Source organism: Mchenga conophoros, linkage group LG5 (assembly GCF_057382185.1).
Source record: "Mchenga conophoros isolate Kocher_MC1m ecotype Shallow Benthic linkage group LG5, M_conophoros_male_GT1.1, whole genome shotgun sequence".
In the NCBI taxonomy this organism is placed as follows: domain Eukaryota; kingdom Metazoa; phylum Chordata; class Actinopteri; order Cichliformes; family Cichlidae; genus Mchenga; species Mchenga conophoros.
Genome location: NC_140530.1, coordinates 24,870,201 through 24,893,581, shown reverse-complemented (window position 1 = coordinate 24,893,581; position 23,381 = coordinate 24,870,201). Strand labels below are relative to the sequence as shown.

Below are 23,381 nucleotides of genomic sequence, written 5' to 3'. Positions count from 1 at the left end.
GAATTATATAACACTATGACCATGGTATTGAGTCATCTTTTGGGTCTTATGAAACGCCAGATTCATTTTTATTTGTAGTAAGTAGAAATTTTGTCAGCACACTCACATGTATTAAATGTATATTTTGAACAATATTTTGTTTATTCTATTATAACAGCCAAAAAAAAACATAGACACAAAAGAATAACAATAAAGTGCTCCTGTCAACTGCAACAAACAACTTTAAAACAGTTACATCCAAGATCTTAGTTAAAAAGAGGTTTATGTTGTGATTTATAAAGAGTTCATCTAAAGTACTGTACTTTACTACTGTACTTGTCCGTCATTTCTTACATACCCACTTGGTCTGTCTGTTGTATATTGTTGTTCAGTGTCACTCCTTGTTTTGTTGTTATGGCATTCTGTGTAATATGTTGACTAACTTTATTTGTCAAAATAAAAAAATGCTCCTCTGCATTAGAACCTGATTTATTAGCAGGCCTACATTATCAACTGGTATTAGCTGTTTGTAAATCTATCAGTATCTGTACCGTATATGTACAGGGCAATCTGCAGCTTCCATTTTGGCAATACATGTGTTTGAAACAGCACAAACACATGAGCCAGTTGAGCCAAGCAGTAAAGAAAGAAGTAAATAGACAACTACACATCAGATATCTTTTTATTCTTTGTGTATCTAATTTTTTTAAGTATATATATATCAACTGATATTTTGCAATATCAAAATTTTAAATCAACAAATATCAGTATCAGCGTTTGCCTTGAAAGTCCTGCATTAGTTGAAATTTTGTTACACAGTTAAAGTGTGGTCTTGCTCAACGACCTCTTTCTTTACTGTCAAAATTATGTGATTTAGAGATTAATGAGGTAAAATACTTTGCAAATGGCCAACAGAAGTAGAATATATTGATTTAATTACTATTTAAAAAGGCCAACATTTTTATTAGCATGATTAAAAAACAAACTAGTTGATAGCAAATATATATACCTGAATATAAATTATTGCCATTAAGGAATCTAATGGAAGACCTGGCATGATATGGTCTATGAGTTTTTACCCCAAAACAATAGCACTTATGAACTTATTATCCAAAATTACACACTGAATAATTAAAATTATACTATTTAATGTGCTTTATTGAATGGTGATTATTCAGCAATTGCTATGTTTTGTTATATAAATGTTCTCTTCTGAAAACAGACCAAAACAGAAATATTGTTGGTTCCGTTTGTGCCTTAGTGTTTTTGGGAAATACACACAAAGTTTTTCTGATTTGGGGCAGCTTGTCAAGCCTGCTACATGCATTATATTCTCTTGCCATTTTGTTTTATTGATGCATAAACAGAAGAGCTCTGTACAAAGAATTCTGGTGAAATAAATATCAAGCTTTTAAGATTTGGGCTCTTGTCTTTTTTAATGGCGTTGATGTACATGTACTATTAGCAAACATCATATTACCATTAATATCCCTTCATTATTTTATGATTGATAAACCTCACCAAGCACTGGATACTCAGTGAAGATTATAAGAGTCAAATTCTCTATCAAATGTCCACAAACCGTGTATTCACCAGTTCAAAATATAATAGTGGCTGCTTTCACTGAAGCTGTCAGAATTAAATGACAACATGGCAAATGCTTAAAAATCAGATGGATTGAAAATGACCAGTTAATTGCTTGATTGATACAATTGTTAACAGCAAAAGCACAACTGGGGGACTCTACGCAGAAGGCTATTTTTGACACTTTCGCTGCTTTGAAATTTCACAGTGGGGAGCCTTAGCCAAGTGGATTTATTAACCATCACAGGACTCCAACTAGGGAGTCCAGAACAAAGAATCACTGCAAAAAGCACAAGCCTCTGTACACAGCCTTTGTTTTGCCCCTCTGCACTCATCAGTACACAAGTGTGCTGTCTTTTGATGTTTCTTCAATATACTGACAGTTCATCTGAAGCAAAAAGTTCCGAAATCCAGCTCACGCAATCACAACTTGTTGTGTCTCTGCTTCGCATCAGCTTCACTGGTTTTGGCGAGGGAGCAGGGAAAGTAGCGTAAAAAGGGTAGTTTCTCCACCAGCATACAAAATGTTAACGATCCACACTCAAATTCAGGAAGGCTTACATTTTAAATGTTGTACTATGACTTGTCGAAGGGGGAAGAGGTGGAGCGATTTCAGCATTTATCACAAAGACCAATTTTTGAACTGATACACATTTCCTGGCCAGTCGCCTCTCAAGCTCCCTTTCTCACTGCTTTCATCATATTGTAACACTAATATGGTCCCTAGAGATGGGCAGACACATGTGCCATTTCACTGCAAGCTCACTTATCATCCATCACTTTCTTTTTTACACAATCTACATCTCCAGAACCACTTTGTCATTTGGAATATCAAATTGGACAGGAAAACTATACAATCTACCCTCAGTTCTCTCTCTCACACATTTTTTGGATGTGAAGGTGGGAGGGCGGTGAAGTGGGCACACTGGGTCAGAAAAATGCCCCTGGCCTTGAAACTGTGAAGAGGTTAGTGCAGAAGGAGGATTTAGCAAGTGCGGCCCAGAATATGTGTTAGCCATTTGGAGGAACAGACAGAGCTGCTCCAGCCCTGTATCCATGGCAACCATTTCAGGACCAACTCAAGTTCTCGTTGAGGTCTTTTGTTTCTCCAAAGGCTGTGATTAAAGGAGGTAAAAGTGAGAAAAACAAGAGAACAGAGGATGAGACTAGCCATGCTGACACTTATCCTCTCTCAGCTGCACTTTTGAAAATCCTTCCCACAGCAAATATCAGTGGACAGTGTCTTACTATTCAGACACAAAGTACCAGTCCTCCTATCTGAGAGCACTCTCTGGAGCTCCTGATGCAGGGACTGAATGACATCCTGAGGCCTGGACGCTAATGAGCTGAGATCATTACACCAATTATTTTAGCTTAGATCAGGACTTTGTCTGTGCAGAGGAAGTAGGACCCACTGCTAGCCTAATTGATGGCTTGGGAAAAAGAGGATGAGCAAAACAAAAGGAGTTTGAACCGGAGATGGGAAAAGTTCATTGCTAAACTCTAGTTAAATTCCATCAGGTTGGTGTGCATGAAGCTATGATAGGGTTTATGCGCTTAAAGTCAGTAAGGTTCAGTTAGCTCCATAAACAATCAACATAACTAAATTTCAGACACAGAGAATTACACAAATGTTGCAGGTTGCTCTAAATTGGCTGTAGGTGTGAATGTGAGCATGAGTAGTTTTCATTCTTTACGTGATGAACTGTTGACCCGCATTTCAAATATTAGTTCTCTCAGCCCTTTGTTTTGCGCTAATGTTACCAGAACCTCCCAACTCCCAGCACTGTAGCAGTGCAATAACTTCTGACTAACCATTTCAAGGTGCTACTCCTTGTTACACTGTTTTGGTAGAGCCCAGTACAAACACAGCTCAGCTGGACTTGCTTTGAAATGTGGGAAAAAGATTTCGGAGACCCAAGAGAGGGTGCAGTATTAAGTATCATGAAAACAGATCCAGCAGAAATTATTTCCTGCTGTTTATAGGATATTTGAGGAAAGATGAGTTCACAAAGGGATCAACTGGGAACATACACAGACATCTCACTAAGAGACAAATGACTGATTGTGCTGTTAGAAGCACTTGAGTGACAATAAAGCAGATAGCTACAGCTTCAGTAACAGTTCTATAGGTTTAGTAGTCTGACCTTTGATTGAAGTTGGTCGTGCTGGCTCACAGAACATCTGATGTAGTGTGCACATTTAAAAAGGGGCTCCAGAAGGACATTAATCTGACATCAGTGATGACTTGGCAGGTTTAATGGATAGAGGGCTAGGTGGATGAGTGGATGAACTGATGCATATTTTTTTCTTAAGATCAAAATAAGAATAAATAATTACAATTAAAGATAGAACCAAATCACATTACTATCAAGCTACTGAAATAATTAAATAAATTAGGATAATATCAATTTCCGCCATCCTAGTATTTCCATTTTCCTTACAGGCAGCAACAGAAGGCTAAGATTCTTTGTTCTCGTCTCAGTGGTAAGGAAGTTTTTTTCTTTTTCTTTTTCTTTTTAAGGCTAAACAGGCCTTCTAAAGCACCTCATTTTATTGAAGACTCCGCGAAGTCTCAACTCCCTTCAGATAGACTAGAGCAACGATTTTGTCACGTTTATTTTTCTAACATTACTTTTAGCTAATTAATTCATTTTAGTGTTTTCATTTGTCCTTTATTCATTGAACTTTTCCCTTGATGAATAGTAGAAATACTACAAACCCTACATTTAGCTCTGTTTTCAGACTGTATCAAGTCAGCTATCCAGTAATGCACTTGGATTACATTCCATGACATCTGAATCCACAAAGCACACCACACCCTGACCAGATGTGCCATGACAATGCTCAAGGGAAAACACAAAAATCAGTCAGTCCCAAGAGTCTTGCAAAGCGTTGGGCAGCTAAAAAACACAGAATATGTCTACAGGATAAGTAGACATGGCTATGTGTTGTTGAAGTAACAATGTAGCTGGATTAATATGATAAATCTCATCATAAGTTGTCTACTTATACCTGGTGAAAAGTAGGGTACTCGTCGTCTAATGCCATTTTAAGAGAATGGCAACATCGCCATCTAGCGGTCAACTGCACAGCCTTGTTTAGATTTTTTTTAAACATATACCTGATTTTTAGGTTAATATCTTTTAAAATATTAACAAAATAATAATAATAATAATTTAGACATTACAGAAAACAGACTTTATATTATTGCTAATAGATATGCTATACTAAAAAATTGTGTCTACCAGATGTTTGACCTTTTATTTAATTATTATTTACCTTAGTACTGTCAATATAAAACACTCCAAAAAGTGGAAGCTGTGATCCAGTCCTTTTCGAATCCCCAAAAAGCTCGACGAGGTCCTCGTATGAACTTGCAGGCGGGTGTAATCTTTCTTTCTTGTTGGCTGATGGCCAGTTATCACAGTAACTGGCCATCAGCAGATTCCCGAATACAAGATGTAACGGATAGCAGGATATCAGGATACTGACCACACACACATTCATATAGTCTGACATGATTGTTTACCCACAGGGGGAGCCATAAGTGAACACAGCTATGGCTCTTATTTTTAAAAAAGCCACCATGTTTAACAGCATGGTTTGTGTGTTTTCCACTTCTCCAGTCATTAGTTCTCAAGTCATTTCACTAAGCAATAAATAAATTCACTTCCTGTGACTTCCTGGAAAGTACCATTCATGCACACAAAAAGGGGGGATTGTTGTAAACAAACTGTAAATCTCTTAAGACATACCGATGTGAAATACGTTTTGCTAACAGAGTTTCTGCAGTTTCGGTTGTGTAGGTTTGTGTACGTGTCCAATATCAAAATTGGCAGTGGTCATTTAATAAATATTTGCTAAGTAAAAACTATTATGTCATTTTTCTTTACTTATTTTGATTGGAGATTTAGACGTCAGTGACTTCCTCAAGTGGTTAGAAACAATGATAATTACCATACTGGATTACCACATTTGTTAAATTCTTGTGCAACTTTATCTTTATAGATCAGTATCTATAAAGAAATACATTTAAAACAAATAGAGAGAGATTTCGATAGCAGGTGAAAATTAAATGCTTTACGTCTTTCTGCAAAACGATAATAAAATAATACTACTAATAATAATAATACAAATAATAATAATAATAATTTGCATTTGCACTGAGGGGTGTTGTTAGATAAGCTACTTGTCCCGCCCTAAGAATAAAAGCGAGGGATGGACTTGGAGCACATTTGAAACGTGATAAGGAAAAGGTTTTTAATCCGAGTTCACGGTTTCAGAAATCTAAATCATCTGGATTTTTTTAACAATGGCTGGCCATTTGAAAAGGTTTTACGACCTGACAGCTAAGCTGTTGTCTGGAGAAACTCTCCGTTTCTCTGCACTAAAGGACAAAGTTGTACTTATTGAAAATGTGGCGTCTCTCTGAGGAACGACAACCAGGGACTACACTCAAATGAACGAGCTTCATTCTCGCTACTCCGCCGAAGGTCTCGTTATTTTGGGTGTACCCTGCAATCAGTTTGGACATCAGGTACAAAGCGTGTTTGTTTTTTACTTGAGAGAGAGAGAGTAATGTTTATGAGGTGACCGAAACTCCGGACTAGCCAAATCCAGGCCTAGCTTCCTTATTCTTGACATGTGAGAAATATGACCTAAGAGCCGTCCGTATTTTAGTAACACAAGTTTACAGACATGCGTGTGTGTTATCAGTCTGAAATGAAACAGTTTTAACTTTAGGAATCTTTTACTTCAACTAAAGTGGGCCGTAAGTGTTCAAATACATGTGAAGTGTCATATTTTAAAAAAGTAATATATTACATGAAGTGTCTTATTAAAAGTATTCTGATTGTTACTAAAATATTAGCAAATTATCAGTGTCAAAGCAACATTTTAGCTTGCATATTTATAATATTTATAAGCTCCTGGTATTGATTTTTATATATAATACAGCGCATTATTTTCTAATATCCTAAATTTTCAAAGATGTTCTATGGTAAATATGAATCTGTCCAAATACCATATCTGTCGGATACATTTATCAGGTTCATAAGCACGATTATTTACTGCTAAAATGTCATGAACCAGAAAAATACAATACAAAGTATAAATTAGCGAATAAATCTCAAATACAAATACACCTGCCTCTATAGTGCACCTAAGTACTCTAGAGGAAATGTAGGTTACACTACAATTCCTCTTATTTAGCTTGTTTAATTGAAACCCCACTTTAATGTCTACATCTATCTAACAGTGCTTGTGTTTTGGTGCAACAGGAGAACTGCAAGAACGATGAAATCCTAAGATCTCTGAAGTATGTCCGTCCAGGGAATGGCTTTGAACCAAAGTTCCAGCTCCTCGAGAAGGTGGATGTGAACGGAAAGGATGCCCACCCCTTGTTTGTCTATCTGAAGGAAAAACTTCCATTCCCCTGCGATGATGCCCTGGGTCTCATGAATGATCCAAAGTACATCATTTGGAGTCCAGTGTGTAGGAATGACGTATCCTGGAACTTTGAGAAGTTCCTGGTTGGTCCTGATGGGGAACCCTACAAGCGCTACAGCAGAAATTTCCTGACAAGTGACATCAAGGCAGATATTAAAGAGCTACTTAAGAGACTCAAATAAAGTGTGCTGGGAAATTTTATGGGTGATTTAAAACATAACAGTTCAGAAAGATCAGTCAGCACATACACATATTAGGATAATTTGTCATGCTTTCAGATCTCAAGTTCCAAAAATGTTGTAGCAGGCCTGGGTTTGTTTGTGATATTTTAAATGACATCCACTACTGGATTGTTCAGCCTTTTAACTCAATGACGACACTCCTTTAAATGTTTTTGTGGAGGGGTTTCTGATAAAAATGTAAAAGTTTGACGACCATTGTGAATGTCTTTAATAAGATCGCAAATATTTTCACTTCCTTGACTTAAAAGAAGAAATAAATGTTATTATAATACTTGTGTTGTGCTCATTTCTTATTTGCAATGGTAATGGACAGGTAGATGGTTTACATCAGGCAGGAGTCTTTGTGGACTGCGATGTTCAGATGAGGCATTGTGCTCTGTAGTGACAGTAGGGAGCAGGGAGAGGTATGCGCTTGAGAGAAGAGGAATAAAAGTAGAAGCAAGACAGAATGAGATGAAAACAGGTGTAAGACTGAAGATGCAATGAGAGGTAGTGAAGGTGGATGAGTTTTAATACCTGGGTTCAACCATCCAAAACTATGGACAGTGCACGAGAGAGGTGAAGAAGAGAGTGCAAGCAGGGTGGAGTGAGTAGAGATGAATGTCAGGGATGAATTGTGACCAAAAAATAGCAACAAAAGTGAAAGGAAAGTTCTCACTACAAGACAGTATTGAGACCTAGTATAGTTTGGACATGGTGGAACTCCAAAAACAAAAGGAGGCTGAGCTGAAGGTGGCAGACTTGAAGATGCTAAGATTTTCATTGGGAGTGATGAGCTGGATTAGAAATAAGTACCATCATAGGAACAGCTCAGTTTCAGCAGTTTAGAGGAAACGTTAGAAAAGCAACTCTGAGGTGCTATTGACATGTTCAGAGGACACATAGTGGATATATCAAACAAATGATGTTGAATATGAAACTGCCAGGCAGGAGGAGAAGATGAAATCCTCAGAGGAGCTTCACGGATGAAGCGAAGGAGGACATACAAAGGGTTGGTGTGACAGAAAAGGATGTTAGGGATAGAGTGAGATGGAAGTAGGTGACCCGCTGTGGCGACCCCTAAAGGTAGCAACCGAAAGAAAAATTGTGTTGTGCTCATTTCTATAAAATACACACAAATATCCTTCAGAAATGTATGCAGGAAACTTAGGAAATTTCGGTAAATAGAATCTTCATGGGGGAAAAAAGTGTTGTATAATATTTTCACATCGACGCAACACTTTCCGGTACTTCCTGGGTGAAAGCAGAGGGATACTGCAACTCGTCCAACATGGCTGGCCAGGAAGATCCAGTGCAAAGAGAGATTCACCAAGACTGGGCGAATCGAGAGTACATAGAAGTAATTACGAGCAGCATCAAGAAGATCGCCGACTTTCTTAACTCGTTTGGTAAGCTTTTAACAAACTAGCTGAAGTTAGCTAGTTCAGCCAGCTGTTAGCATTGATGTTGATGTTTTCAATGGCCACTCCCAGCTAGCAGTTAGCGAGGCTGTTAGCTGTTAGCTTGTTTTTGTTTTGGAGGAGGATTGTGACATTTTGAAGAGGAATCGGCTTACATTTTGCTCCAACTAGCTGTCCTTTAAGAGTCGGTCGTATTAATGAATTTATTAATATACCAGATGCGACAGACGATAGGAAAGCATTAGCAGGCTGCCGTAACCGCTAATGCTAGTGTTGTCGGGCAATATGTATGCGGATGTGCCCTTTAAACCTTTTTAACCCAAAATGACGGTGTGCATCTTTGTTAAGCAGCTATTGAAAAATTGATGACAATGTCATGCTTCGTCGTGGTAACCTCTAAACGTTCTAGTTTGTTTGTTTGTTTGTTTTTTAATTCTCCATCAGACATGTCGTGTCGATCTCGTTTGGCCACACTCAACGAGAAGCTGACAGCGCTGGAGAGGAGGATTGAATACATTGAGGCAAGGGTAAGTTAACTGGATGTAAAGTGCCTTTATTTCTTTGTTTGACTTTGTCTTTTTGTCAAGTAACCATACCCGTTACATAAACATGTCTCTTATTGTAGGTGACAAAAGGAGAAACCCTGACCTAGAAGTGGCCATTGAAACTCATAACACCCCCAACCTACCTGCCATCTCTCACCCTGAAGTTTTGGACTAAGTGTGATGGACTCCACCCTCCTATTTTTGGACGATGTGGACCTTTTTTTTTTCTTTTTTTTTTTTAAAATATATTATATGGCTGGATTTTGTGTTATTTTATCTCATGGTGCATTTGTACAGAAGATGTGTGTCTAACTTGGCTACCATTGATTCAAGCATCATTATATTCTATTACAAAACAAAACTAAGCTCCACTAGTATTGGTTTAAAATAAGTCTGGAGCACAATTATGATTTATAAATTTTGTATCACTGCAGTTTGACCATCTGTGTTGTGTACAGTGTCACTTCCAAATGAAAGCTGTATCAAAAGAGGAACATTTGCCTGTGCCAAGATGAACTATTATTGTGTACTTACATTTAATAAGGGCCTCCTTGTACAGCAAAGTGTTTGGTGATGTTTCTGAATTTAACTACTGTAATAAATTACCTTAAATAACATTGTAGCTGAACTTAACTTTTTTTCAACAGTTATGTTGCTATGTTGAAGATGGGTCTAGTTATGACTATTATGTAATCGGACAGACACACAATGTTTATACAAACTTGTAGTGTATATAGACTAGAGCTTGACATGAAACAACATATTAAATGGGTCAGATTGCTATTGTATGCAGGTTTTGGTACAGTTAAAAGAATTCATTGCAATGGCATTAATGTGTAACAAATGTTTTATGAATAATAAATCATACTTGCATAAAGAGTAATGTGCATTCTGGTTGAATTGAATTATTAATAGCGTGTGTTAAAAATAAAAAGCGTGGTTATAGCATGACGGTAACTTAATTATGTGTCCAGTAGAACATTAACAATTTTCAATTCCATGAAAAACCTGCAGGGAAATTCTAACAGCAGCGGGATTAAGCGCTTTCAGAACGCATCCATATACTGCTATTACGAAAATGTAACGAAAACAGCCAATGAAATGGCGGAAATCTGCGGAATGTGATAATTTTGTCCTGGGTTTTCCCTCACAGGCAGCACTACGCTATATCCCTTTGTTGTCCGTCCAGGCTTTTCTACCCAACTGAGCACTCAATAAACCACCAAACGTTTTAAGAAAATAAAAGTAGCAACGCACATTTACTGTGAGAGGATACACAATTTATGGAGAAGACAAACTCCACAAAGAAGGACTTTAGAAACCCAGGACTTTCTTATTATGAGACAAGAGTTCTAACAACAGTGCCATCATGCTGCTTCATCCTAGCTTGTATAGGTTAATTTATCTTATCCACCATTTTTCCACTCAAACGTTTAAACCTTAATTAGATACTACTTTAAAGTCTTCTTTGCCAATGATTTGTTAATTTCAAGAAAACGAAAAAAACTAACCATGCTCTATATTTAAATACCAATAAACGTATATATACGCTTTGTTGCGGTTTTATGTTTTGTTTTGTTTGTTATGATAATTATAACATGTAACCCCAGTAAGTCTTAACAACTAACTACGGAAGAGTGAGGAAAACAACCAGGCTGAGAGACCACTCCATGCCTGTAAGGCAAACTCGGGGCTGACTTTTCCATTACCCATAATGCACCGGGTAACACCAATGCATCTTGGGATAAAGAAGGTGCCATCGCAGATAAGTCTTTGGACGTGAGATGAATTTTCTTCTCCGCAATTTTTCTATTACCGTTTTGAAAAAATAATAGTGCGGGTGAAAAAAAACCCCATCATAAAAGCTTACACTGGTAAGTTGCTTCACGGTCAGAGTTGAAACTAAAGCTTTCGCGGTCTCTTGTTAGCACCGTTGATTTTGGCTTAAGAGACGTCCGTTTGATGACGTCTAGCTCCATATTATGGAATGAAGAAAAAGGAGGGCTTTGGTTTTTGTTTTTCTCACGCCAAACGAGTTCACTCGACTACACGGGGAATTGTTATGTGTAAACGAGTAAAACCGCTACGTATATTTTTAACGTTTTTATTTCTGTTTTCTAGAGGTCGTGTGAGTGCGGAAGCTGTAAGAAATATGGGGGCTGACAAAAGGTGAGTAGCAACGTTAAATGCCAGTTCAGCTCACCATGGTAGGTGTGGCTTATCATAGTGGGAATCCTGTGTTTTTCCCGTTTCTGATACATGTTCCGAGTTTCGGGGATATGTTTAACCAAATAATATTCAAAAGTTGTGTTTAAACTGAAATGGCAGACAAAAGTAGCGGTGATTTCTACCAGCTTTTCCAGATATGTAAACCCTTACATACAGGGCGACCGTGGCTCAGGGGGTTGGGAAGCGTATCTGTAACCGGAAGGTCGCCGGTTCGATCCCCGGGCTCTCTGTCCTGGTCGTTGTGTCCTTGGGCAAGACACTTTACCCTACTTGCCTACTGGTGTTGGCCAGAGGGGCCGATGGCGCGATATGGCAGCCTCGCTTCTGTCAGTCTGCCCCAGGGCAGCTGTGGCTACATCCGTAGCTTGCCTCCACCAGTGTGTGAATGTGAGAGTGAATGAATAGTGGCATTGTAAAGCGCTTTGGGTGCCTTGAAAAGCGCTATATAAATCCAATCCATTATTATTATTACATGGAATTTATTTTTAAACCAAAAAATAAAAAAAGGCAAAATTTGTTTTCGTTAATACTACAGGTAAACAGTTTTATTGCCATCAAATTCTCGTAAAACGTGTTACGTAATTCGAATAAAAAGTTAGGACAATACAAGAATGTAAAAGTGATTATCTGCCAATGAGTGATTGCCAGTGTTGTTGTTTTGGGGGGTTGTTTTTGTTGTTGTGGATTTTTTTTTAATATGAGTAACATTTCTTGCCTATATTGGTGTATTGTACGTGCTTTTTTTCTACATTGCAATCAATTAAGTCACTTTCAGCCACTTTAAAGTATCTTTAAAGAACTGATATGTTACATTTGTTGCAATTTCTGGTGCCCTCTCCGGCAGACATATTCCTGTCAGAAGGTAGAAGCTACAATCTTTCCTTTAAAACAAAAAAAAAATACAGTTTAAAAGAAAAAAAACATGTCACAGCGATTGAAAATCTGACATTTTTCATGCACATGAATAAAGGATTTATACATTTCACCTGGCCAAAAACTGCTTCAATCAGGTCACAAGAATCGTTTTTCCAGTGCAAAAAAACGTCATCATTCACGTTAGAGGTGTTTCAGATATGTTTGACAGACTATCGGCCAACAAGTCACTTACAGCAGTTTGAATTCCAGCAGTTTTTTGGTTTTTTGGCATGACAGTGTTAAGATTAACTGAGATTGACAATGACAATGGAGTATGACAATGCATTGTTCAAGGCTGGAGTCATGATAAAACTAAAATGGTAACAAAGTGATTGAAATGTTATACATGTTGAACACTAAGGTGTGCTAAGTTGGTTTGTTTATTGCAGTATTAGTTGTGCTCCTGTTTGACTTATTTATTTATTTTTTTTGTAATGTCCTTCTGAATAGGATTAGTCGAACAGAACGTAGCGGTAGATATGGTTCTGACCAGTGCCGTGATGAGTCTGAGTGGCGCGACAGACGTGAGCGAGACCAAGAACGTGGTGAACACAACATGCGCCGCTGGGGTGACGAGAGACGTGGTGATCGTTATGAAGGAGATCGCAGAGGATCACGAGAAAGCCCAGAGGTGCTTGTCCTAATAGCACTTGGGTTTAAATACTGCATTTGAAAAAACAATTGTCCAATGACACTTAGCAGCTGTTGTTGTTTTGTGTTAAAGCAAAGGGAGAGGAAGCGTCGTAACAGTGATAGATCAGAAGATGGTTATCACTCAGATGGTGACTACCAAGAGCAGGACTATCGAAGGGAACCAGGGGACGAGAAGAAGAGCAAGACCATCATGCTGGGGGGTCTGTCTCCTCATGTCACTGAGGATGATGTAAGTATTCAGTTGCACTGGTCGTGTGCACCCTTTTGTTCCTTTTCTTTGTTTTTATTGTGCAAGTACCTTTCTAAATGTATTAATGAATGAATGATTGAATTATGATGTTAAGCAGCCTCTGCATGTTGTTATTTAGATTCGTTTTGCCATTGACCAACTTGAGGGACCCCAGCCAGTGGATGTCAGGCTGATGAAAAAGAGAACAGGTGAGAACCAGTCATGTGACGGACTCCGAGCTTCCCCAAGTCTTTGACCATAGAGCCAATCTGCTTCCATTCAGACCCATTTTCCCATAGAAGTTAGGAGATGACTATATCAAAGTACTTGAAAAGGTTGTAAGAATATTGATTCAAGGCTTATCTTGTACACTGTGGAGCAATTTAAGGTAAGTAAGAGCAGCATTGATTGCTATGAGTAAGTCAGCTGGCAGACTCATGTTGATGTTGAGTGTGGTTCAAACAGTTGTATTCTGCAGGATTACTTGCTATGGTAAAACTCCTAAGGAGTGGGCTATTGTGTACCAATCTGGCCCTGGGTCGGGAAGCAGTTTGTGGAAGAGTTTGAATAATATGCCCTTGGACTCTTAACTAACACGCCTCCCGTCTATATTTGAATGCTGTCTCTAGGTATAAGCCGTGGTTTCGCCTTCGTGGACTTTTATCACTTGCAAGATGCTACACGATGGATGGAGACCAATCAGGTTGCTTCACAATCGCCAAGTCTAGTTTTAATCTTGGGGATCTGGAAAAATAACCCAAAAGGCAACCAGAATGTATTGAATACGTAGTGTGGAAACTGTATAGAGAAAAAAAAACTGGAAAAAACAAACTGAATACAATAGAGCAAATATAGAGATGATTATATTATTATTTACAATGTCATATTTTAATATATTTTTATAGTTAATTGTACTGGGTAATAAGCTTCAAGAAAAATTTCTGGTTTTGTTAAGTGATCTCTTTAAAAATCTGCATTTAGATTTGATGAACACACCATCTTTGCCTTGCAGATCATGGCTATATTAGTTATTTTCAGATTTCAGTGTAACCCCATTCTTTTTTCTTTTTTTTTTTCTTTGCAAGCTTACCCCAAATACTGGGAATTGTTATTTTTGTATTTTCTTAATCTTTTTAACAGAATTTTCTTCTGTTTTGTTTTTTGAGAAGCCCATACATTTTTTTCTTTGGAAAGCAGTCAGGAAAGTCTGTTAGGGTCACATTGTACACTTTGCTCCAGCTCAGCCTGGGCACTCGGGTCCCAAACACCAAAAGAACCCTCTTTACATCATGCTCACATACACGTCATGTGCCTGTCTGTAACTCAAAGGCTATCTGTTGGGGGTCCCTCTCCCCCGTCCCCTCTCCCTTCCAAAACTGCTTGCTCTTTTGATGAGACGAGTTCCCTCCATGAACACTTGGATGATTTTGTTCTCCTCTTTCAGAAACGTCTGACCATCCAAGGAAAAACCGTAGACATGCACTACAGTCACCCCAGAAACAAGTATGAAGACTGGCTCTGCAGCACAGTAAGTTAATGTCTCGGTTTCATGGTCTCATTATCCAACATTTTCTTCTAAAGAACACTGCACACACTTGAGATAGGCCTGTAAGCATCAAATTTTGCAATCCTGTCATCTTATTTTGTTGTACACCTACATTTGGATAAGTGGTAAAGGTTAGGTTGTGTCTTAGGTAAGTATGGTATGCAGTACCAATATAGTTGCCTGTTCTCTGAGGCAGCACTGTTCAGGGCTTTAGTAGGTGTATAATCAAAATGATGTGAACGGTTACTTGCAGTGTGGCCTGTACAATTTCCGGAGGAGGCTGAAGTGCTTCAGGTGTGGAGCAGCCAAAGCTGGTAAGTAGTTAAATCAACAAGAGGCCACTGACTGCAGACATCTGAGCAGCCTGAGTCCACAGGGCTGGGATGCAACACCAAGTTTGTTTCTGTAGCTGTGAGATGATGTGGATTTTTAAGGAATGTCACTCTGTCTAGTAAGGTGTATCAGTGCTAATTGGCCTGAATAATATAAAAGAAAACGTGAAACACAACAGACAGTGTAGTTCATGAAATGGGCACATAGTGTCAACACTATCTTTTAAAGAGATTTTTTTTTTTTTTTTTTTTTTATACACCATTTTATACCTTTTTTTTTTTTTTTTTTTTTTTGTTGCAGTCTCTCACTTCTGGAGGTTGTGTTAATGCACTTCTTACTTCTGTCTTTCTCTCAACAGAAAGTGAAGCGACCAATAACACTGGAGTTCCTGAAACTCAACCCAGCGGAGATTTCTATGGCGATAGTAAGAGTTTCTTCATTACTGAAGCAGTTTCATTTGCTTAGTTTCGAAGCAAAATATCTCTATTTATAGTATTCTTTCCCTAAATATCATCTTTTGTCCCATCAGCAATCATCCTTAGAAATATTGCTCCTATGACCACAGTGGAAGCCATCATGACTGCCCTGGCACCATATGCCAATCTATCATCCAACAACATTCGTCTTATTAAGGACAAGCAAACGGGCCAGAACAGAGGCTTTGCCTTTGTGCAGCTGTCTTCACCTCTGGTAATTCTTTAATATGTACAGATGGAAAAAGCTTTCCCTTTGAAAAAAGTTTTGTATATAACTTAACATATTATCAATCATTTTAACAGGAAGCATCTCAGCTGCTAACAATCCTTCAAGGACTGCAGCCTCCCTTAAAACTAGATGGAAAAACAATTGGGGTGGATTATGCCAAGAGTGCTAGAAAGTAAGTAGTCCTCACTTGTTTTGTTTTTTCTTTTTTAAATGCAGGAATTGCCTCAGTATGGCTTTTTCTGGGATGCTTTCTAAATAACTGGTGTCACTAAAGAAACGTTAGCCATAAAGGTCGATGTAGCAAATGCGACAAAGCCCCATCTGCTCGCATAATTGTTGACATGATTTTGGTCTTCAAGTTTGCATTCCCTCGAGTTGTTTTAGCAACTCAAGACTGTCATAAAAAGATTTCACCACATTGGAAGACTTTACTAGAGAGTTGAAAGTGATGATTAGAGGTCTAGTTTGTGCCACCACAAGTTGCTGTGGTTAAAAGCAGCAAGGCTCTGTGGTTTAACTCCATCTATGCTCTTAACCCTTTAAATGTTAGCCTTAGGCCAACCTTTTCCTGGTTCCTCAAGTTGCCTGTCTTGATTCACAATATAAAGAAAGATTGAGCTTCACTCAGGTGAATATCATTTTTTTCCCTTTTCTTTTTTAGGGACCTTTTACTCCCTGATGGAAATCGTGTCAGTGCCTTCTCTGTGGCCAGCACAGCTATTGCTGCAGCCCAGTGGTCCTCAAGTCAGGTAGGTCCTTTTTCTGTCTATCACCTTCCATTTTTGATATCACAGAGTCGTAATTGGTGTTTTCCTTTTCAGCCACAGCAGAGCTCAGAGGGAATGTCAGAGTACAGCTACCTACAGGAAGGTTATACTCCCATGTCCCAGGTTAGTAAGAAGAAAATTATGGTTACATTACCAAGACCTAGAAGGTAATTTCCGACTTCTCAGTATCTGTGAGATACAGCTCTGTATCATCATTCAGTGGCAGCTGTGTAACTCTACAGCCATTCAGAGAAAACGTGCGGGTGTATCTAATATAATGACATTATAAATGTACAAACACTGTTTCTTCTTCCTTTTTTCTTTTTTTTTTTTCTTTTTTTCCCCAGGATTATCAGACATACTACCAGCAAGGAGCAGCAATCAGCACCTCTCAGGGAAATGGAATTCTAGGAGGTAAAGAACTTCTAAACTCTGTTTAAAATATTGGTTCTGTAGCTAATTGTTCACTGTATCATTTTAACATTTGAAAATTAGTGTCTCCAATTTTTTTTCTTTATGTGGTTGTGATTAGACAAGACTACAAGCTGTTCTAACATTTGTTCACACTGAATTTATAGTTTTATGAGCTTCAGTTAAGCTGATATGTTTAATGTGGTTGTTTCCATCATTTTTGTCTGTATTCTAATAGGCATTTTGGCGTTAACAAGTAGTTAAGATTTTGAATGCGTGCACAGCGGCTGCTTTGCAAGCCACTGTGACCCTTTGCTCGGATTTATGTGTGTGCATCCTCAGAGAAGCGCAACAAATGCTAAGTTACTGTTTCTAGAAAAAATGCTCAGATTTTCTGTAAACTTTGAAAAATATAATAATTGGACTTTGTTTGCATCATGATCTTGAGTTTTGTTTCTTTTTTTTGTTTTTGAACTTACAGCTGCCCCGGGTGTAAAGATTGTTCCAACTGCAGTTGGAGTTGTGATATCACAGAACGCACAAGTCTACCAACCCCATATAATTGCACAGCCTGCTGTGCAGGTAATGTACACGGTTGATAATTCTGTAATAAGATAAATTTATAATACTGTGTAAGTTACTGATTCAACAATCTCCAAATAATCTTAAATAAACTGTTTATTGATTGTAGGCATTGCCACTTGCCCAACAGTTGGAGGCAAAACCCCAGGCTGGACACATTTCAGGAATTGAAGCTGCTTCTTTGCCAGCTGCTGCTTTAGCAGCTGCCACTGTTACCACTGCGGGGACATTAACAGCCTCTGAACAGGCAGCGGACACCAACATTGGTATGAGCACATAAGATCCCTTTAAACCAACACTGCTGAACTGTGACGTGCATAGAAACATGACAGTTTTCTCAAGGTCACTGTCATGTGTGTTGAAGTGTTTCTATGTATAGAACCTGGATAGAACTTCAGTCTCCAGCCTGTAGTTTAAAAGGACTGTGTTAATCTGTTATTCCTTAGACCTAACCAAATGTGCGGGGCATGATATCTAAGATTGTTTAATGTTGTACATAATTGCTAATGCTTAATTCTTTAAAGCTTTTCATTTTATTAATTGTGTGTTAGTTAACAGTTAAATCTGGAATGCGTCTTTATTTCTATCCCTGTCTTTTCTAATTTGCCAAGAAAGATTTTTACCACCATTGTTAATGCTGTTGTGTTTGCTAATTCACAGCTGTTCCTGATACATCCACCTATCAATATGATGAGTCTTCTGGCTACTATTACGATCCTCAGACTGGCCTCTACTATGACCCAAATACACAGGTAAGTAGTGCACATCCACCTTGTGTGAGTTGCATGTTTTTCTGTCTGATCTGTGCATTTATAATGTGTAATTGAGCTTCCTTTTTTTTTTTTTTAAATTAACATGCAAATTGCCGTTTCTACTTTCAGTATTACTACAATTCTCAGACTCAGCAGTTTCTTTACTGGGACAGTGAGAAGCAGACATACGTACCTGCCAGCACAGGCACTGGACAAAATGATGGCAAAACAGGTGGTTCTGCAGCAACAGGCACCAAAGAACAGAAAGAGGGCAAGGAGAAAAAAGAGAAGCCCAAAAGCAAGACAGCTCAGCAGGTGTGTTCAAAGTCCTGCATTAACATTTTTATTATGCCTGAAACAACTTTCACACATTTTCAGTTCACTCGTTTCTTTGTGCACTTTACTATATTTTAAAAATCCTACAGATTGCTAAGGACATGGAACGGTGGGCTAAAAGTCTCAACAAGCAAAAGGAAAACTTCAGAAGTAGCTTTCAGCCTATTAGTCAAGAAGAAAGAAAGGAGGCAGCAGCTGCTGATGCTGGATACACATTGTTTGAAAAGAAGGTATCTCATTAGGCTTCGATACGTAACAAAGTTCTGGGACTGCATGTGTAAAGCTTCTATGTCTTTAATGGTTCCACTTCCCTTTTCCAGCAGGTAAGTCTAGACAGACTCATCCCAGAGATGCTAAGGGCCCCTGAAGAAGAGCCATCCACCACCTCAGTCACCTCTTCAAAGGTGAGTATTTTCTGCATCTCTCATTTTAGTTGGCTATACTTCATTATCATGAAGATGATAATGTCAGAATTCAAAAATCTGTTACCCTTAGTAATAAGCTAATATTTATGTATGGTTATCCTTGGTGTGGTCAGTGTGGCCTTGTGGCTGCCTACAGTGGAGACAGTGACCCTGAGGAGGGAGGAGCAGAACCTGATGGTGGTGATATAAGCCAGGACAAGCTGACAGACTGGAAAAAATTAGCATGCTTACTGTGTAGGAGACAGTTTCCCAATAAAGAGAGTCTAATCCGACATCAGCAACTCTCAGACCTTCACAAGGTAACAGTACATGTGTCATCTTCAGAACTAACAATGAAAATTTTCCAAAAAAAGGGAGAGAGCTCATTATTCCGTTGGTCTCGTCATAGAAAAACCTGGAAGTTCTTCGCAGATCCAAAATGAGTGAAGCAGAGCTGGAAGAGCTGGAGAGAAAAGAGACTGAGGTGCAGCTCAATATAGAATCACCCACTTACTTCTGAGTCATTCTTTTGTTTTTCAATGTGGATGCATTTAAACATTGTTTTTGTACATTATACCGTGTTTATTTGTTTCTTTTTCTATATTTCTATAGATGAAATATAGGGACAGGGCAGCCGAGAGAAGAGAAAAATATGGCATCCCTGAACCGCCTGTGCCTAAAAAGAAGAAATTTAATCAACCAGCGCCAGCAATGTAAGCAGTCATTTTTGTTTATTTTACTGATTTGTGTGAAATGTCGTTCCTCTAGTGATTTCAGTCTATTTTATCATTAAACTTGGCTTTATTTGATATTCTGCTCTTTTATGTACAGTAACTATGAACAGCCCACTAAAGATGGCCTCAACAGTGACAATATTGGGAACAAGATGTTGCAGGCAATGGGCTGGAAGGAGGGGAAAGGTCTTGGCCGCAACCAGCAGGGCATCACAGCACCAATTGAGGTATTTGTAACAGTTGTGGTGTAATAGTTCATCAGACTCAGTAACTATATACAGCTCTAGAAAGTACTCAACTCTGTGGACTTCCTCCTCAGGCTCAGTTAAGAACAAAGGGAGCTGGACTCGGCACTAAAGGAACCAACTACACCCTCTCTCCTTCAGACACCTACAAAGATGCAGTCCGCAAAGCCATGTTTGCTCGCTTCACTGAGCTGGAATGAGTCATTAGTCTGAAGCAAAAGTGACTTCTTGAAATGGCCTGCCAACAATCTGCTTCTTTTTGGTGTGGAGCTCCACTGTGTCTGCGTCACGAGAAGCTAAAGAGACGTTCCTAACGGTATCAGTCCAGTCTGTGATCCATAAAAACTATACCTCTTACTCTAAACCAGTCAATGAAGAAAAAATCTGTTGTAGGAATAATGACATAGTTAATATAATTTATAAATTGTACATATGCACAGTGAATTTACATTGCTGGTTTTCAGATTTCTTTTATAGTCATTCAATGTTATGACAACTTTTTCTTTAGTCTGAGCATGTTTAAATGATTGTACAGTTTATACAAAATCTGGATTATTTGTACAGAAATAAACTTGTGGCGTTATTTTTCTCTGGTCTTCATTATGTTTGATAACATACGGCAGCTTTTCTTAATGTAAATTCTGAGTGTTTTCAGCAGTTAAATTCAGAAATATTGCAGTGAGATCTATATGTGCACCGCTAATTCCAGAATCTCACTGCTAATAAAATCAGCTGAATATGCAGTGGGAGCACTTGGCTGTAGAGAAGGCACATTTTCACGTGTAGAGAAAAACCTTAGATGACAAAAGCTGCTCTTTTGTCTGATTTTGGTGCTAAATTAAGCATTGCAATCTGAGCAGTGGCTTCCTGTGAAACTTAAAGCTGTTCTCTGTAGTTCGGAATTGTGGAAATAGCAGTAACTGGCCTGTGACAGCAAAAATCTGAAATTACATTTTTTCCTTCTTTTGTAGAGGGTTTTTTTTTTTTTTTTTTTTTTTTTTTTTATTCCAAATCATTATTTTGTCAGGGGAAAAATATTGATGTGACAATTCAACCACATGAATTAAATGCAATCGTATTTGCGCACAAACCGATACTGATACAATACCACCTTACTCTGGATATACCCATGGTTCCCTAAAAATGCCACAATGCTTTGTGTTATTTCAGTGTTTCATAATCCTTGATATACCTGGGAAGCTTCATTTTTTTTCTCATTTGAAGAATTTTTCCTGGTTGTCAAAACTGAAATTCAGTGTTCCTTTTTGTTTGGACAATATGAAATAAAATTCTCCAAGTCAAATATAGTAAAATAAAAAATCCTTTTTCAGTCTGTGTTGACGCAGGTGCAAGTGCTGTCTCTACTGGCTGTTCTTTTGACACACTTATTGTCCCTTTTTAATTGTTTATTATATAGTAAATCCATTGTAGTCTTTCCGTATGTTACATGTAAATAAAACTTTGACAAAACACTTTATTGATTTTTATTATCAAATTGTTTTTTATAAACAGTTGATTGTCAGTTGTAATTCCACCTGATCCCACTGCTGCACTCTGGTGATATTTTGTACGCAGGCAAAAGAAGTCAAAGGTCAAAACCTTGAAAGTTGTGTTTTGTGGTTTATTTATCCAGTTTGGCAAGGAATAAACAAAGATAGAAAATTGCCCTGCAGTTCTTCCTGGCTGATTTACAAAGGCAAACAACAAAAACAAAACACAAAATTATGCAGTCATTAACCTGCAAATAAACCTTGTAAATAACCGAAAAATATAAAGTAAACCAAGAACAAATTTTAAAATAAAAAAAGAATAAATTACTCCAACGCATCTTAAAACAGAAAAAAAACCTTGAAAGTGATATTAATTCTTCACATAAAGAGTTGGTCATGTGGATGCTAGCAGTTTGTATGAAACACGATATATCTCTCAGATTGTTTCATGACTCTCATCATCTTTCATCCTTTGATGTTTTCACTTCTTAGGAAGAAATGTCCTGAACCTCAAGCTCACTTCTTTTAGACACATATATTGTAAGAAAGAGTACAAATTGATTACATATCTCACCTTTGTTCTGTGCTGTGTAAAGTGTTTCACCACTTCCTAAAGCCACGCCTAGAAAACCAGCTGGGAAATAGTAGAAGAAATCAAGCGCAGGACGTACGTCAGCAAGAATGTAGTGTTGTTTTCTTTAGCTCCCCTTATGTAATACCATTATGTTCCAGTCACAGAACTTGTAGTCTCTTTTTTACATTTTTGATGACACTTTTAAAACAAACAACCAGCACATGATTTTTTTAATGAACTGAAAACTGAACAGACTTGAAAAAATTGTAGAAATTGAGTGGAGATGTGTACTTTGCATGTTTTTGTATTGGCATTTAAAGAATTTTTAAGAGATGCCTATCTCTGTGGGACAATAATTATAGAAATACGTGAGAGACACAAAGTGCTGCTTTTCTCTTTGTCTTTTTAGTCAACTACTGCAAGTTGTTTAGCTAAAAATGTTCCAGCTGATCAGTCTGTTGAAATGTTTTGTACTTTTCATGTAAACATTACTTTAAGCAGATTATCTGAAGCAAGCATCAACTCAAGACATGCCACCTTTCCTCTCCTAAGCACAACCACAATGAATGAGTGATCTGTTAGCCAGCTTGTGCTAAAAAAAAAAAGGTATTGTCTAATGAAGTTGTATGTGAAAAAGCTTGGCAGTGATTCTCTTGGCAAAGAGAATCATCGCTAAATCTGCAGCATTACTTCCGTGCCTTGAACTACTGCTTTGCTCCATATTTAGCACGTCTAGTGTGATGGATGAAGGCAACTGTTTTCAGGAAAAGGCTCTAAAAGCTCACTAAGCACCAAACTGCAATGTTAGCACCTATCTGCTGAACAAATGTGAAGCGTTTTGAACCAGAATAGCTATGAGCACATAGCAAATAAGAAGAAAAAGCCAAGCTAAAATCTCTCTGATTCAACTCTACATATGGTTAAGCAGTAAGACAAATATGACAAATAGATCATGTGATCCCACTTGTTAAAAGATGAAAACTTGGCATCACTCAAAAATATGCATCTTACACCATTTAGTGCAGGCTATTGGTGATCTCAGACTGGGTTATTGTTTCAGTCACTCCAATACATGCTCAGTCCTCTTGAAAAGTCAGGGGAAATGTGTGTATAAATATCACCATCTGTTATTGTTGTGTTCTGAGGCTCCTCTGAGCTGTTCTGCATTTAACATTTACTTACTGTTTGGGCCAAATTTGACCTCTTTTGAGATGTGATTATAGTAAAAAAAAAGAAAGTACCCTGTATAATATCCATATAGATGGTAGTTATGG

The 23,381-nt window shown here is 38.0% G+C and overlaps 3 protein-coding genes across 4 annotated transcripts; all 3 read left to right on the top strand.

The window, feature by feature from the left end:
• The first annotated feature begins 5,783 nt into the window (after positions 1-5,783).
• On the top strand, positions 5,784-7,527 carry gpx1a (glutathione peroxidase 1a). Its single transcript, XM_085274476.1, has 2 exons — positions 5,784-6,103; positions 6,846-7,527. Exons 1-2 carry the CDS (start codon positions 5,879-5,881, stop codon positions 7,194-7,196), a joined length of 576 nt encoding a protein of 191 aa, XP_085130602.1. The 5' UTR covers positions 5,784-5,878; the 3' UTR covers positions 7,197-7,527.
• Positions 7,528-8,321: 794 nt separating this feature from the next.
• Positions 8,322-10,084, top strand: brk1 (BRICK1 subunit of SCAR/WAVE actin nucleating complex). Its single transcript, XM_085274475.1, has 3 exons — positions 8,322-8,644; positions 9,101-9,183; positions 9,282-10,084. The coding sequence occupies exons 1-3, from the start codon at positions 8,527-8,529 to the stop codon at positions 9,306-9,308; spliced, it is 228 nt and encodes a 75-aa protein (XP_085130601.1). The 5' UTR covers positions 8,322-8,526; the 3' UTR covers positions 9,309-10,084.
• An 838-nt stretch (positions 10,085-10,922) lies between these two features.
• Positions 10,923-21,515, top strand: rbm5 (RNA binding motif protein 5). 2 transcript variants are annotated; one of them, XM_085274474.1, is made up of 25 exons: positions 10,923-11,075; positions 11,323-11,370; positions 12,796-12,976; positions 13,070-13,228; positions 13,368-13,437; positions 13,858-13,931; positions 14,673-14,756; positions 15,028-15,088; positions 15,466-15,531; positions 15,637-15,797; positions 15,887-15,984; positions 16,474-16,561; positions 16,634-16,702; positions 16,927-16,993; positions 17,472-17,572; positions 17,703-17,838; positions 18,233-18,324; positions 18,454-18,639; positions 18,750-18,890; positions 18,981-19,064; positions 19,199-19,384; positions 19,474-19,548; positions 19,677-19,777; positions 19,896-20,025; positions 20,118-21,515. In XM_085274474.1, exons 2-25 carry the CDS (start codon positions 11,354-11,356, stop codon positions 20,241-20,243), a joined length of 2,553 nt encoding a protein of 850 aa, XP_085130600.1. In that variant the 5' UTR covers positions 10,923-11,075; positions 11,323-11,353; the 3' UTR covers positions 20,244-21,515. The 2 variants fall into 2 exon arrangements, with proteins under 2 accessions (XP_085130600.1, XP_085130599.1); XM_085274473.1 differs by having other exon boundaries at positions 17,682-17,838.
• Positions 21,516-23,381: the final 1,866 nt, after the last annotated feature.

What these genes read in the sequence shown, in the direction of transcription:
- brk1 (XM_085274475.1), top strand. Translation starts at nt 8,527, where the DNA reads ATGGCTGGCCAGGAAGATCCAGTGCAAAGAGAGATTCACCAAGACTGG. An exon ending in CGACTTTCTTAACTCGTTTG is followed by an intron (nt 8,645 to 9,100) that starts GTAAGCTTTTAA and finishes ATTCTCCATCAG; the next exon opens with ACATGTCGTGTCGATCTCGT. An exon ending in TTGAATACATTGAGGCAAGG is followed by an intron (nt 9,184 to 9,281) that starts GTAAGTTAACTG and finishes CTCTTATTGTAG; the next exon opens with GTGACAAAAGGAGAAACCCT.
- rbm5 (XM_085274473.1), top strand. An exon ending in GCTGATGAAAAAGAGAACAG is followed by an intron (nt 13,438 to 13,857) that starts GTGAGAACCAGT and finishes TGCTGTCTCTAG; the next exon opens with GTATAAGCCGTGGTTTCGCC. An exon ending in GTGTGGAGCAGCCAAAGCTG is followed by an intron (nt 15,089 to 15,465) that starts GTAAGTAGTTAA and finishes TTCTCTCAACAG; the next exon opens with AAAGTGAAGCGACCAATAAC.